Below are 11297 nucleotides of genomic sequence, written 5' to 3'. Positions count from 1 at the left end.
TCTCTCTCTCTCTCTCTCTCTGTATGTCTGGCTCTCCAGATTTCATTATCAAAGAGGCACAGCCCATCAGAGAACTTGGTCAGCAGCCAGGCACGGTTTTTTCTTCTTCTTGTCCTTTGTCAGGTCTTTGTTCCGCCCCTGGCTACACTCTAACAGAACCACTTACTGGTGATTAAAAGGAGGGGACTCGGCGGCGGGGGCGGCGCCTGCGGGCGCGGGGGCCCAGCGATTGGGTTCACCCTCGGGGGCTGCGCTTTCTTAAGTGCCAGCCAGCGGCCTTCGGCCGACCCCCAGCCGAGCACCGACCCGTTGCCCCGGACGTCAGACGCGCGCAGCCCGGCCTTGCCACCGAGTCCCGTTTGGCGGCTGCGGACGGGCGGACAGACAGACGGACGGCGGTGGCGACCGAAGGCGCAGAGTCGCGCGCGGCGGGAGGGCAGAGAAATCCGCAGGGCGGGCAGGAGCCAGACCCGCAGCCTCCCGCCGACAGCGCCATGGACGGCACCGGCAACGCCACCCTGCTCTTCGACCCGTCCTCGCTGCAGCCGGACAACTACACCTTGTCGCCCAACGCCAGCAGCCTGAGCCCCGGCCCAGACGCCCCCCTGGCGCCCGCCTCCAGCGCCGGCCCCAGCCCCGGGCTCAGTGTCGCGCCGGGGCCCGGCGTCAGTTTCAGCCCCGGCCCCACTCCGACCCTGACGCCGACGGCCGGCTGCTTCGCGGGTGGCGCCGCCGGCCCGAGCCCTACCTCGTTCGCTCACCCCGAGGCCGCGCACGAGCCCCCGTTCTGGGACACGCCGCTGAACCACGGGCTGAACGTGCTTGTGGGCGCCGCCCTGTGCATCACCATGCTGGGCCTGGGCTGCACGGTGGACGTGAACCACTTCGGGGCGCACGTCCGTCGGCCGGTGGGCGCGCTGCTGGCCGCGCTCTGCCAGTTCGGCTTCTTGCCGCTGCTGGCCTTCCTGCTGGCGCTCACCTTCTCCTTGGACGGGTCGGCCGCCATGGCGGTGCTCCTATGTGGCTGCTGTCCCGGCGGGAATCTCTCCAACCTTATGTCCCTGCTGGTTGACGGCGACATGAACCTCAGGTACGGAGCTGCTGTCCGGTAGGCATCTTTCTTCTCCCAGTCAACCGCGTGTACAGCCATGCGTTCAAGACCAAGGAGGGAGGAAGGAGAGGCGCGGAAGAGGGGAGAAGAAACTGGAGATGATGGGGACGCCCGGGCTTTGGAAGTCCAGGCAAACATGAAGAGGTAGGGTTGGAGGGGAGACGATCTAGACAGGGACAGAGGTGCTCTGAGGGTCTTGGGGTCTCATCCACAGCTCCCTCCCCACCCTCCCTGAGTGTTGGGCTGTCAGTGCAGGTTTGCAGGCCCCGGAAGACAAAGGAAACTGGGAAGTCTGAAGCCAGGACTCACGGGAAATGTAAAAGCAAAATAGGACTATTGGCTCCAATAAAGAAAGTAATCTCATATATAAGACAATATAATTGAGGTTAATCCAACAAGTAGTATTCAGTAGCTTTACCATGCCTTACAGGGTGCTTTGGAGGATTAAAAAGAAAACAAAAATGTTCCTTGCCCTCACAGTCATCCAGACTGTAACCAGCTCAATAGGCTGTATAAAGCAGAGAGCAGCAGTCCTGAGATTTTTCTTCTCCTGCCTGGAGTTCATGTTTCAGCTGGGCTTAGCCATGCTGCTCTCCTGGTGCTCCCCTGGGATGAAGCAGGTTCTTCCCTGACTTCAAGCTGGGGGACTTGCAGGCTCCCCCGTTTTCTTCTACCCAATGTTCAAGCAAGGGTCTTTGGCTCAAAGCCCATTCCGACTTCTGTCCATTCCCTTTTCTGCAGCATCATCATGACCATCTCTTCCACGCTCCTGGCCCTGGTCTTGATGCCACTGTGCCTGTGGATCTACAGCCGGCCTTGGATCAACACTCCTCTGGTGCAGTTACTGCCCATAGGCACAGTGATCCTGACTCTCTGCAGCACTCTCATCCCTATTGGTTTGGGCGTCTTCATTCGCTACAGATACAACCGGGTGGCTGACTACATTGTGAAGGTAAGGTCACTCTTCCCTTTGCATACTTCACACACGCAGAGAGTCCTTGGTCTCTGACCCATGGCTGAAACAGTGAGAAGTTTGGGAAAGAGAAGTAAGGAAGAAAAGGACTGGGTAGCCCTTGCATGGATAAACTTAAAAAAAAAAAGAAAAGTTTATGCCACAAATATAACTTCCGTTCCATCTTTTGGAACTTCAAAAATAATAGCTTTAATTAAGACACCGGGTTAATTAAAAACAGCATAAGAGAACTATCAGTATTCATAGGAGGAAACAGATCATGGGGGGAAAAGATGACAGTGCAATTAAATGGCAACATGTTTTCCACTAAGAAGTCCTGTATTACTAAAAATCAAAGCAGGTGAAATAAAATTAATAGGATTTGTGCAGTACTTTTGAAATGCATTACAGTACTCTACTTTTTAAAAGTGGAACTCTAATTCTGAGAAACTCTGTAGAAGTTTCCTTTAAAATGTTTCATTAATTTTCTAAAAGTAAGTTTACACTAATAAGACAAAAAGTAATTTAAAAATTACATCGTAAAAAAATTACATCGTAGAATATAATAGAATACACAAAACATTGGCTTTAAGGCACAAAATAAAATCAGGTCCTGGGTAAATAATGCAGAATATATTCACATTACAAAATTTTTGTTTCTTTTTCCTTCCCCATTGCAATATTTCATATGGTTTCTAAAGGTAGTAGAAGAGTGGGATTTCTATTATTTTGTGCAATATTTCCAAAATTGCTTTATTTTAAAAAATTGATGCTTTTGGTAGCAGTAGAGATTTTGTAATAGTTGATTGGAGAAAAAATTTAAATATTTCTAAATTAAACTTTCTTTGAAAACTCAAAACTAGTAGTAAATAAGAGTAAATCATGAACAGGAGTCTCATTTTAGGAAATTAATCAAATAAAATACATAACGAATTAGTCTAATTAGTGTAAAATGTACATGCAAATTCCTTCAGACAATGAAGAGAAAAAGGATCACTCTAATGTTTCAATTATGTAGATTTAAGAAGACAATCTTTTGTGTTTTACTTATATTATACCAAAGTAATCTGATTATACAGAGGGGCTAACTTTTATTAATATGAAAAATAGAGGGCTCTTTTCAGTACATATATCCAGCCTTGAGTAAAAAAATTATGCTCTATTGTAAGCATATATATACTCTGAATGTAATAAATATATATGTACATGTAAATATACATATTTGTTATATGTTATACATAATATATCTATAGATCATCTTGAGATCATTAAGAACTTACTAAGCTTGATCATTAAGGTAATACTATTAATGTGATGGCATTTACTATAAAACCTTGGGAATTCTAAGAGAAAGTCAAATAACCTATTTCCATGCTAAAAACAGGTAAACATATTTAAACAACAGACAATTCAATAAGATAGTGTAACTTTGAGTTTAAGCTGAACCTATTCCATTGCCAGCACTCTCATTAAGATCCATTTCATAATATTTTTATACTTTTGCAAACACTTTAAAATGAGCATTCAGTGTCAGTACTTACCCAAATGATTTTAAATTGTTCAAAGGAAATGTTAGAGCCAATATTTTCACAATGAAGAATCAGATTTCCTCTCAAAACTATTGATGTAGACACACTTTGAAACTTAATATAAGTTTTGATTTATAAAAGTTTGGTTTCTGCTAATTGTACATTTGTAACATGAGTATCTTATATAATAATTACTTCAGCACCATTTAGGGTAGACTTTTTGACCAGCCCAGATAAATTTTGAATAATCTTTTAAAGAATATAAAGTATATGCCAATCCCATAGACTCCAAAGGGGTATCCTCCCAGATATCTAGGGAACCAGAAGCAACACTTAAACTGTTCTGGATCTGTAGTCTCCCTCACAGACACCCACCCTATCCCCCTCCCCCATTAAAAAAAAAAAGCTACCGATCTGAAGGAGAACTAGGAGAAGAATTTTTAGGTTTCCACCTTACTATTTACAAGCCTGTCTTATTTGCATGAGTGAAATGTACCAGTTGGACATCAAGATGACACACTGTTTTATACCATCAATTGTTTTTATCTAAGATCCTTCTATTATATATAATAATTCCTAAGCGTCATTAGAGACTTACATGTGGGAGTATTCTCATGAACAGGTGAAAAAGCAGGGAGTTGCAGGATTACAAAGAATTCCTCACATCTTATGTTTACATTTTTTTCTTTTCTCTTACCTAATCTAAGAGTTGGTAATTGTTTGGGTATTGCTAACAATTCTCTGAGCTATAAAGTGTTTTGAAGGCTAAAAATATCAGACACTCAGTTTCATAAATCAATAGCCTTTTATGTCCTGTGTAAAACCAGAACTAATTTCTTATGGAAAACACTGGGTCCTGTTCAGGGAAAGCAGTGTCCATCTGTCCACTCTATTCATCAGACCATACCTGGTGTCTTGGGCTCAGTTCTAACTGCTCTGTTTTTAAGAGGCACATTCACAAATTAAACGAATGCTCAGAACAGTCAGGACTCCAAAACAGAGTTATAGAATGGAGGCTGAAAGCCTGGGACAGTCTGCCTCCAGAGAAGAGTAGCCTTCCCCTCATAACTGGTTTTTAAACTTTTGGAGGCTGTTTTGCAGGAGGAGTAGTCTGTCTGGTCTCTGCTGCTCCTGAGGGCCTATCCAAGACAATGGCTAGCAGTTATAGAAGGCAAATTGTCACTAGACATAAAGACAGGCTGCCAAACAATTAGAGCTGTCTGACATGGCCTGGATGCCTCCTGAAGAGGTGATCTACCCATCTTCAGAAATACTCTGTCAAAGACTTTTAATGGCGAAGATCTCCATTCTGTGTGGGAGGTCAGACTAGATGACTCTCCTCTTCCAAGAGCCCAGGATCCCCTTGCCTGAATCCCTCTTCAACTATCTTATTTTTGATGGCTTGTTTATCCGTGTTCTTTTACTAGGTTTCCCTGTGGTCTCTGCTAATGACGCTGGTGGTCCTTTTCATAATGACCTGCACTATGTTAGGACCCAAACTGCTGGCAAGTATTCCTGCAGCTGTTTATGTGGTAGCGATTTTTATGCCTTTGGCAGGCTACGCCTCAGGCTATGGCTTAGCTACTCTCTTCCATCTTCCACCCAACTGCAAGAGGACCGTGTGCCTGGAAACAGGGAGCCAGAACGTGCAGCTCTGTACCGCCATTCTAAAACTGGCCTTTCCGCCGCAAAACATAGGAAGTATGTACATGTTTCCCTTGCTTTATGCCCTTTTCCAGTCTGCAGAAGCAGGGATTTTTGTTTTAATATATAAAATGTATGGGAGTGGAATATTGTACAAGCAAGATCCTCTAGATGAGGATGAAGATGCAGATATTTCTTATAAGAAACTAAAAGAAGAGGAAATGGCAGACGCTTCCTATGGCACGGTGAAAGCAGATAATTTAATTATGATGGAAACCACTCAGACTTCACTCTAAATATGGAGATACACAGGAGAGTTTATCTTGCTGAAATATTACTTCATGTTTATGGTCTGTGGTAGTGTCTGTGGTTTACATAAAGAACAACAATTGGTTCACATTATTATACATGTAACAATTTTGATCTGCCCACCATAAGGTTGCGTTGGTATATTAACCAAGCGTTTTCATAAATTACAAATCAATGTCGTAATATAACTTGCACCTGGGACTGCTAGGGTGCCGCCTGAACAAATGTGCTTTTTGGTTTTTCACCGTTACCGATTTCTATGATTGTTTCAAATATGTTAACTCTTAGAAAACAGGGTCTTGGAAATGTAGAATTTTGATGCACTATCTTATATGAGTAAAAACACGCTATATTTGTAAAGCATAATTGAGTTTAATGTAATTGTTGTTAAAAAAAAAAAGTGTGCTTGCTCAGCTTATAAATACTTGACATTGTTAAAATTTGACCTGTATTCAGAAAAATCCCCAAACAGGTCTATTAAACAATGAAATATAGTATTTTATTGTCCAGCCTGTATCAAATCAGAGAAGAATTACATTAACGTATTTGATTACTTGACCTGATACCTATTTGTAACGAGCGGCCAACATGTTTCTAGTGGACAAGGCATTTGCTTTCAGCTGGGGACTGATTCGGTCTTCTGCATTTATGTAAACACACCCTAAATCAGTTTCTCTTTTGGAAAGATTATTTGGTTAGGAAAACCCGTAGAGCGACTGTCTACCCCAGAGAAGAGCAACAGCCATCAGACCCTCGTGGTACTCAGCAGCACCTCCTGGTCACCGTTTGAGGTGGGGGGTTGGGGGCGCGGCGGGGGTGGAGTGAGTTCTCCAAGGGAGAAAACGATTAGCCTAGACACATGCCCTGGAACGCTTTTCCTATGCACTTGCTGAAAGGGTTCAACGCGTAGATTTCTCAGGGCAGCCCTGAGGTGATGAAATAACCTACAATCTGAGATCGTAGGTATCAGACCCAAAGCAGTTCCCCCAAAACCTTAGCAGTTTTGCTCACTAGCCAGTGGCAGTCAGCCTCGCCTCAGCTTCCCGGGCGGCGCCGACGATCACGCAGGATGGGGACCACCTGGCTCAGCGAATCGCCGTGATGGTTCTCCTGCTGGTATCCTCTTCACCTGGAGTCAGTTCACTTACAGACCAGTTCTGCTTCGCAAAGAAAGCCTTCTTTGCAGATCATCTCAGGGTATTTGTGCCAACCTCCGGGTGTGGAAAGTTCCCACACCGAGAAAGTCTGGCAGGGGCCCCTCCGGCGGGGACAGCAGCGGGTGGCGGGGAGGGTGCGGGGGGCCGCGCAGCGCGGCCAGCGGGGGTGGGGCCCGCGCCCGGCTGCCCCCGGGAGGTCGCCTATTTAGGACGCAGGGGCGGGCAGGAGCGGCAGGGGTGTGCTGATGGCTGCCCTGGGGGACGAGGTGCTGGACGCTTACATGTACCCGGCGTGCGCCCTCTACTCGTACCCGTACCCCTACCCCTACCCGGCCGCCGCCAAGGGCAAGGGAGCGGCGGGCGGGGGAGGCTGGCGGCACCGGGACGGCGGCTACCCTCCCGTTTCCTCCTCCTCTGACGGCGCGGCCTCGTCGTCTTTCCCGGGCTACGGGCAGCTGGCGGCCGCCGAGTACTTCCACAGCTACCAGCGGGCGCAGCTCATGGCCCTCCTGTCGCAGGTGGGCCCCGGCCTCGCCCCGCGGCCCGGCCGGGCCAGCATTCGGGATGTGGCCGTGCAGGTGAACCCGCGCCGCGACGTCTCCGTGCAGTGCTCGCTGGGGCGGCGTACGCTGCTGCGCAGGGCCCGCGAGCCCGGCCCTGACCCCGAGGGCGCAGCGGGCGCGGGCGGCAGCTGCCCGGCCTCCCCGCAGCTGGTCCGCCGGGGCCCCGAGCAGGGCAGCCCGCCGAGCGGCGTCCCGCGGCCCGTGCGCTTCCCGCGCACCGTGGCGGTGTACTCCCCCTTGGCCTCCCGCCGCCTTGCTACCCTCCTGGAAGGGGCCGAGACTGCGGCGGCCGAGCAGAGGCCCGGGGCGCCGGACGGAGAGCTAGGGCCGCCAGCTGCGAGGCCCCGAGGCCCCGAGGAGGGAGAGGGGTCTGCGAGGAAGGAGCCCCAAAGGCCGCAGTCCGAGGAGGACGAGGCCCAGGCCGGGGTACCGGCGAGCAGGGAGCAGCCCCCGCTGGTGGCCGGCGCCCCAGACGCCGCGGGCGAGAGGTGGTCGCCGCGGAGCCCCCAGCCGGGCAAGGAGCGCCTGCGCTTCCAGGTGAGTCCCGAGTCGGCTAGGGAACCGGCGGGGGAGCCCCAGGGCTGTGCGCCCTCCTGGCTCGCGTCCCGGTCCCCGCCCCGCGGCTGCTCGCGACACGTGGAGGCGCGCGCTCCCTTAGGCGCGGGCACTTCTGTGTGCCTTTCGGTAGCTGCTGAAGTCGTCTTTCTCAGGCAGAATTCAGTCCAGTGTAGCTTGCGTGTTGCTGCGATGGTAAAACACCGGTTGCACAGGGGTGGCCGAGGAAACGCCCTTTTAACATTCTTATTCCGAGCGTATTTGCTGTATAAAGCTCTGACCACGGGAGTGTAGTCCTGTGTTGATCCTGCACTGGATGATCTAGGATGGGTCTCGGAACATCAGAAGGTGAACTTAACTGGCAAGGGGAGTTGATTCCCAAGGATCCCACTCACACTTTCTCATTCAGTGTGTTAGAAACTGTGAACAATTGACTACTGGGGTCCTAGTCAGGATCTTCTCTTGCCCTTAAGACGCACCCCTCTTCAGAAATCTAGTAGCACTGCTGGAGCATCTCCGCTGTGCTGCATTGCTGCCTGAGAGGAGCGGGCTTGGAAGGCCAGTTGGTACTTGCCTGAAACTTAAAGGGCTGGAGCACACTGAGGGGCTGTAACCCAGGGGAGTGGAAAGGCATGAGAGGTAGGAAGAGGCCCGGAAGAGTCCTTTTGGGGTCTCTTCCAGGCTCCCCAGGGCTGTTTAGTGGGGGTGGGGAAACACAGAGGGAATCAAGTTTGCGCACAAGCTGTGCGTGATCTTAAGTCTTTACCTTCCTGGGCTTCAGTTTGCTCACCTGTGAAATTGCTCAGTGTCCTCCAAAGTTCCTTCCAATTCTAAACGCCTGACTCCAAAAACTTGTTTATAATTTGTTTCTCACTGAGAGAGAAGAAGAACTTAAGAATAAGGTAATACTACTTTTGTTCATATTATGTGTGAATTATGGCTTATCCGTATTTTAGATTCTCAGCACCACTGTTTGGTGGAAACTTAATTAGCATAGAGAACTTTTTTCAAGGTGTTCACCCAAGATCATTTTTAGGATGCAGAGTCTAATTTCTTGAGTTTAACCACTTCATTCATGGGTGTTTTAAGATTAGACCTATTCTACAGAGAGAAGCCCTCCCTAAAGAATCCCAAAGTTCAGGAACCCTATGTGTTTGGCTTTCCCCTTGCCTGCCTGAGGGAAAACACCTGCTTAGTAATCTGTTAATTGGCTTTATGAACCAAGTTAATCTGGTACATAAATTCCGGTGGGCCCTTGCTTTTCTACTTGATTAAGCCATTAGCTTTCCTAATGATTATGTTGTGGAGATGGACTTGAACCTGATTCTACTTTCCTCCAAGATATGGAGTGGAGTTGCCAGTTTTAAGTATCAGATCCTTTCCAAGCTTCTGAGATGAAGGCTAATTCAGATGTCATGTTGGTTAAACTCTGCTATCCTTTTGCTCAGTTCTTAGAACAGAAATATGGCTACTATCACTGCAAGGACTGCAACATCCGATGGGAAAGTGCCTATGTGTGGTGTGTACAGGGCACTAACAAGGTAAGAAGTGCCCTGTAACTGGCATCATCCTGACAAAAGGTTCAGGAGGGTTTTGCTCTAAGTTTTTCCTCTTTCCCATCACAGGTTTACTACAAGCAGTTTTGCAGAACATGTCAGAAGTCTTATAACCCTTACCGAGTGGAGGATATCACCTGTCAAGTAAATTGAATGTTTGTATTTTGTGTCTGAACTGGGTAGTGATTAGAAGATTTGGGGGTATGTTTCTTGAATGTATTTCCTAAAAGAGCCTAGATTCCCAGTGACCTGAGGTTTTGATTTCTTTCTGGGAGGAGTTGTAGAAATAATACTTAACTGGGAAACAAGGTCTTGGTGTTAGTTTCCTCCTGCTGTTGCAAACCTCGGTCATGTGAACATCTCTAGAAGCTGTTGCCTCACTTGCAGTGTGGAAGAATGTTTGCTTTGCCTGCGACTCAGCTGAATGTAGGAGAAAGTAAACTTAGAAAACAGATTATCTTTCTACTAATATGAAGTAGTAAAGGTTGATGCTTTTACCCAAATGCGTTTTATGAAGCACATACCCAAGTTAAAGTATTTAGTAAAAGCACGGGTTTTTTAAGTTTCCATTTTGCCTGTGAGTTCAGAAAGGGATTCGTTTTAAAGTAAACCTAAGTTGCTTTAGCTTTAACCCTAAGCTTTATGGGATTAACTGGTAACACGTTGCTTGTTACTATTAACTGAGCACAGCACTGTGATAAAGGGCTCTGATAATCGAAGAGGGAGAAGTGACTAAACTTGCCTGTTAATCACACAGCTAGTGGAGCTTGACTTGCCAGTAGAGACAGCCTAATCAATGCACTTGACTCCAGGTGGATGCCAGAAGCATGAACACTGCAGGGTGGGTGGAGAGAGATTCAGTATGGAAAACTTAGACTAATCTAGATCTTGGGAGAGTAGGGTACATTCTAAAGTAGGAGAGAGGAGTTTGACAATGAAAGCGAACTTTCTAACCACTCTGCTCTTGGCCCAGCAGTTGCTGCTCTGCCTCCTGCCTCAGCTTGAGGTCCTTCAGAGCAGGGAGAGGGCCAAGGTTAGCCACTGGTGCCAGGCCTGCTACTAGTTCCCGGCCTCACACCTTCGATGTTGTTAAACTCCTCTCTCCTGCTTGCTTGTTCTCCACCCTTCAAGGGCAGGGAAAGATTTCCTCTTAAACTGTTTTAAAAGGAACTTCACAATTCAGAATTGAATCCCGTGCAACATGGGAGCAGGACTGCATGATAAAATGCTCTACTCCTCCCATCCTTCTCCTTGCTAGGAAGGGATGTAGACAGAACAAGATTAGCACAGGACTTTGCTTAGCGTGCATTCAGTTAGTATTTGAATGGACTAGAAAAATAACTTTGAAGTTCCAGGACATCACCAAGCGTTTATGTTCTGTATGTACTTCTCACTTTTTTTTCAGAATTGTAAACAGACTAGATGCTCCTGCCCAGTAAAAGTTCGCCACGTGGACCCCAAAAGGCCCCACCGTCAAGATTTGTGTGGGAGATGCAAAGGCAAACGCCTATCCTGTGACAGCACTTTCAGTTTCAAATATATCATTTAAATGAATGTGAAAAAACCAAAACACTGGTCCTGCTGAACGTGTGCTAGTGGAGCAGACAAGTGAGCTTTTTTCCCTGCCCCTCCTCCTCCTCTCTGCCGCTCCCTCATAATACTTCGTGAAAGGCTGTATTTGACAAAGCTGTCAAATAAAAGCATTGCAAAACAATTGATACACTGCGTAAAATCCTTAAGATTTAGGAGAGCCTGTCTTAACAGTCTGGGCCTTTTACTTTAATATTCATTGCTTACAGAGCAACCAGGCTCTGAACGAGGTTAGTCACTTGAGAGAAAAGTGTAGAGGGACGCACATGTGAGGTTTACTACTTGTAGGTCTTGTAGGGCTGATGCCTATAAGAAATTAATTGAATAAAAA

The 11297-nt window shown here is 47.6% G+C and overlaps 2 protein-coding genes across 3 annotated transcripts; both read left to right on the top strand.

Moving 5' to 3' along the window:
- The first annotated feature begins 241 nt into the window (after positions 1–241).
- SLC10A4 (solute carrier family 10 member 4) lies at positions 242–5532 on the top strand. The gene is made up of 3 exons (XM_007180769.2): positions 242–1090; positions 1853–2063; positions 5020–5532. The coding sequence occupies exons 1-3, from the start codon at positions 495–497 to the stop codon at positions 5530–5532; spliced, it is 1320 nt and encodes a 439-aa protein (XP_007180831.1). The 5' UTR covers positions 242–494.
- Positions 5533–6930: 1398 nt separating this feature from the next.
- On the top strand, positions 6931–11038 carry ZAR1 (zygote arrest 1). Of its 2 annotated transcripts, none has more exons than XM_057547189.1 (4): positions 6931–7802; positions 9269–9361; positions 9446–9520; positions 10782–11038. In XM_057547189.1, exons 1-4 carry the CDS (start codon positions 6948–6950, stop codon positions 10923–10925), a joined length of 1167 nt encoding a protein of 388 aa, XP_057403172.1. In that variant the 5' UTR covers positions 6931–6947; the 3' UTR covers positions 10926–11038. The 2 variants fall into 2 exon arrangements, with proteins under 2 accessions (XP_057403172.1, XP_057403173.1); XM_057547190.1 differs by having other exon boundaries at positions 9446–9531; positions 10782–10893.
- Positions 11039–11297: the final 259 nt, after the last annotated feature.

This window comes from Balaenoptera acutorostrata, chromosome 5 (assembly GCF_949987535.1).
Source record: "Balaenoptera acutorostrata chromosome 5, mBalAcu1.1, whole genome shotgun sequence".
Lineage (NCBI taxonomy): Eukaryota > Metazoa > Chordata > Mammalia > Artiodactyla > Balaenopteridae > Balaenoptera > Balaenoptera acutorostrata.
The sequence above is the reverse complement of the archived record's forward strand: the minus strand, read 5'-3'. Positions and strand labels throughout refer to the sequence as shown.

Bases quoted from the DNA above. Each gene is read 5' to 3' on its own strand.
- SLC10A4 (XM_007180769.2), top strand. From the start codon at position 495: ATGGACGGCACCGGCAACGCCACCCTGCTCTTCGACCCGTCCTCGCTG. The intron at 1,091-1,852 runs GTACGGAGCTGC...CCTTTTCTGCAG, and splicing joins GACGGCGACATGAACCTCAG to CATCATCATGACCATCTCTT. The intron at 2,064-5,019 runs GTAAGGTCACTC...TTCTTTTACTAG, and splicing joins TGGCTGACTACATTGTGAAG to GTTTCCCTGTGGTCTCTGCT.
- ZAR1 (XM_057547189.1), top strand. From the start codon at position 6,948: ATGGCTGCCCTGGGGGACGAGGTGCTGGACGCTTACATGTACCCGGCG. The intron at 9,362-9,445 runs GTAAGAAGTGCC...TTCCCATCACAG, and splicing joins GTGTACAGGGCACTAACAAG to GTTTACTACAAGCAGTTTTG. The intron at 9,521-10,781 runs GTAAATTGAATG...CTTTTTTTTCAG, and splicing joins TGGAGGATATCACCTGTCAA to AATTGTAAACAGACTAGATG.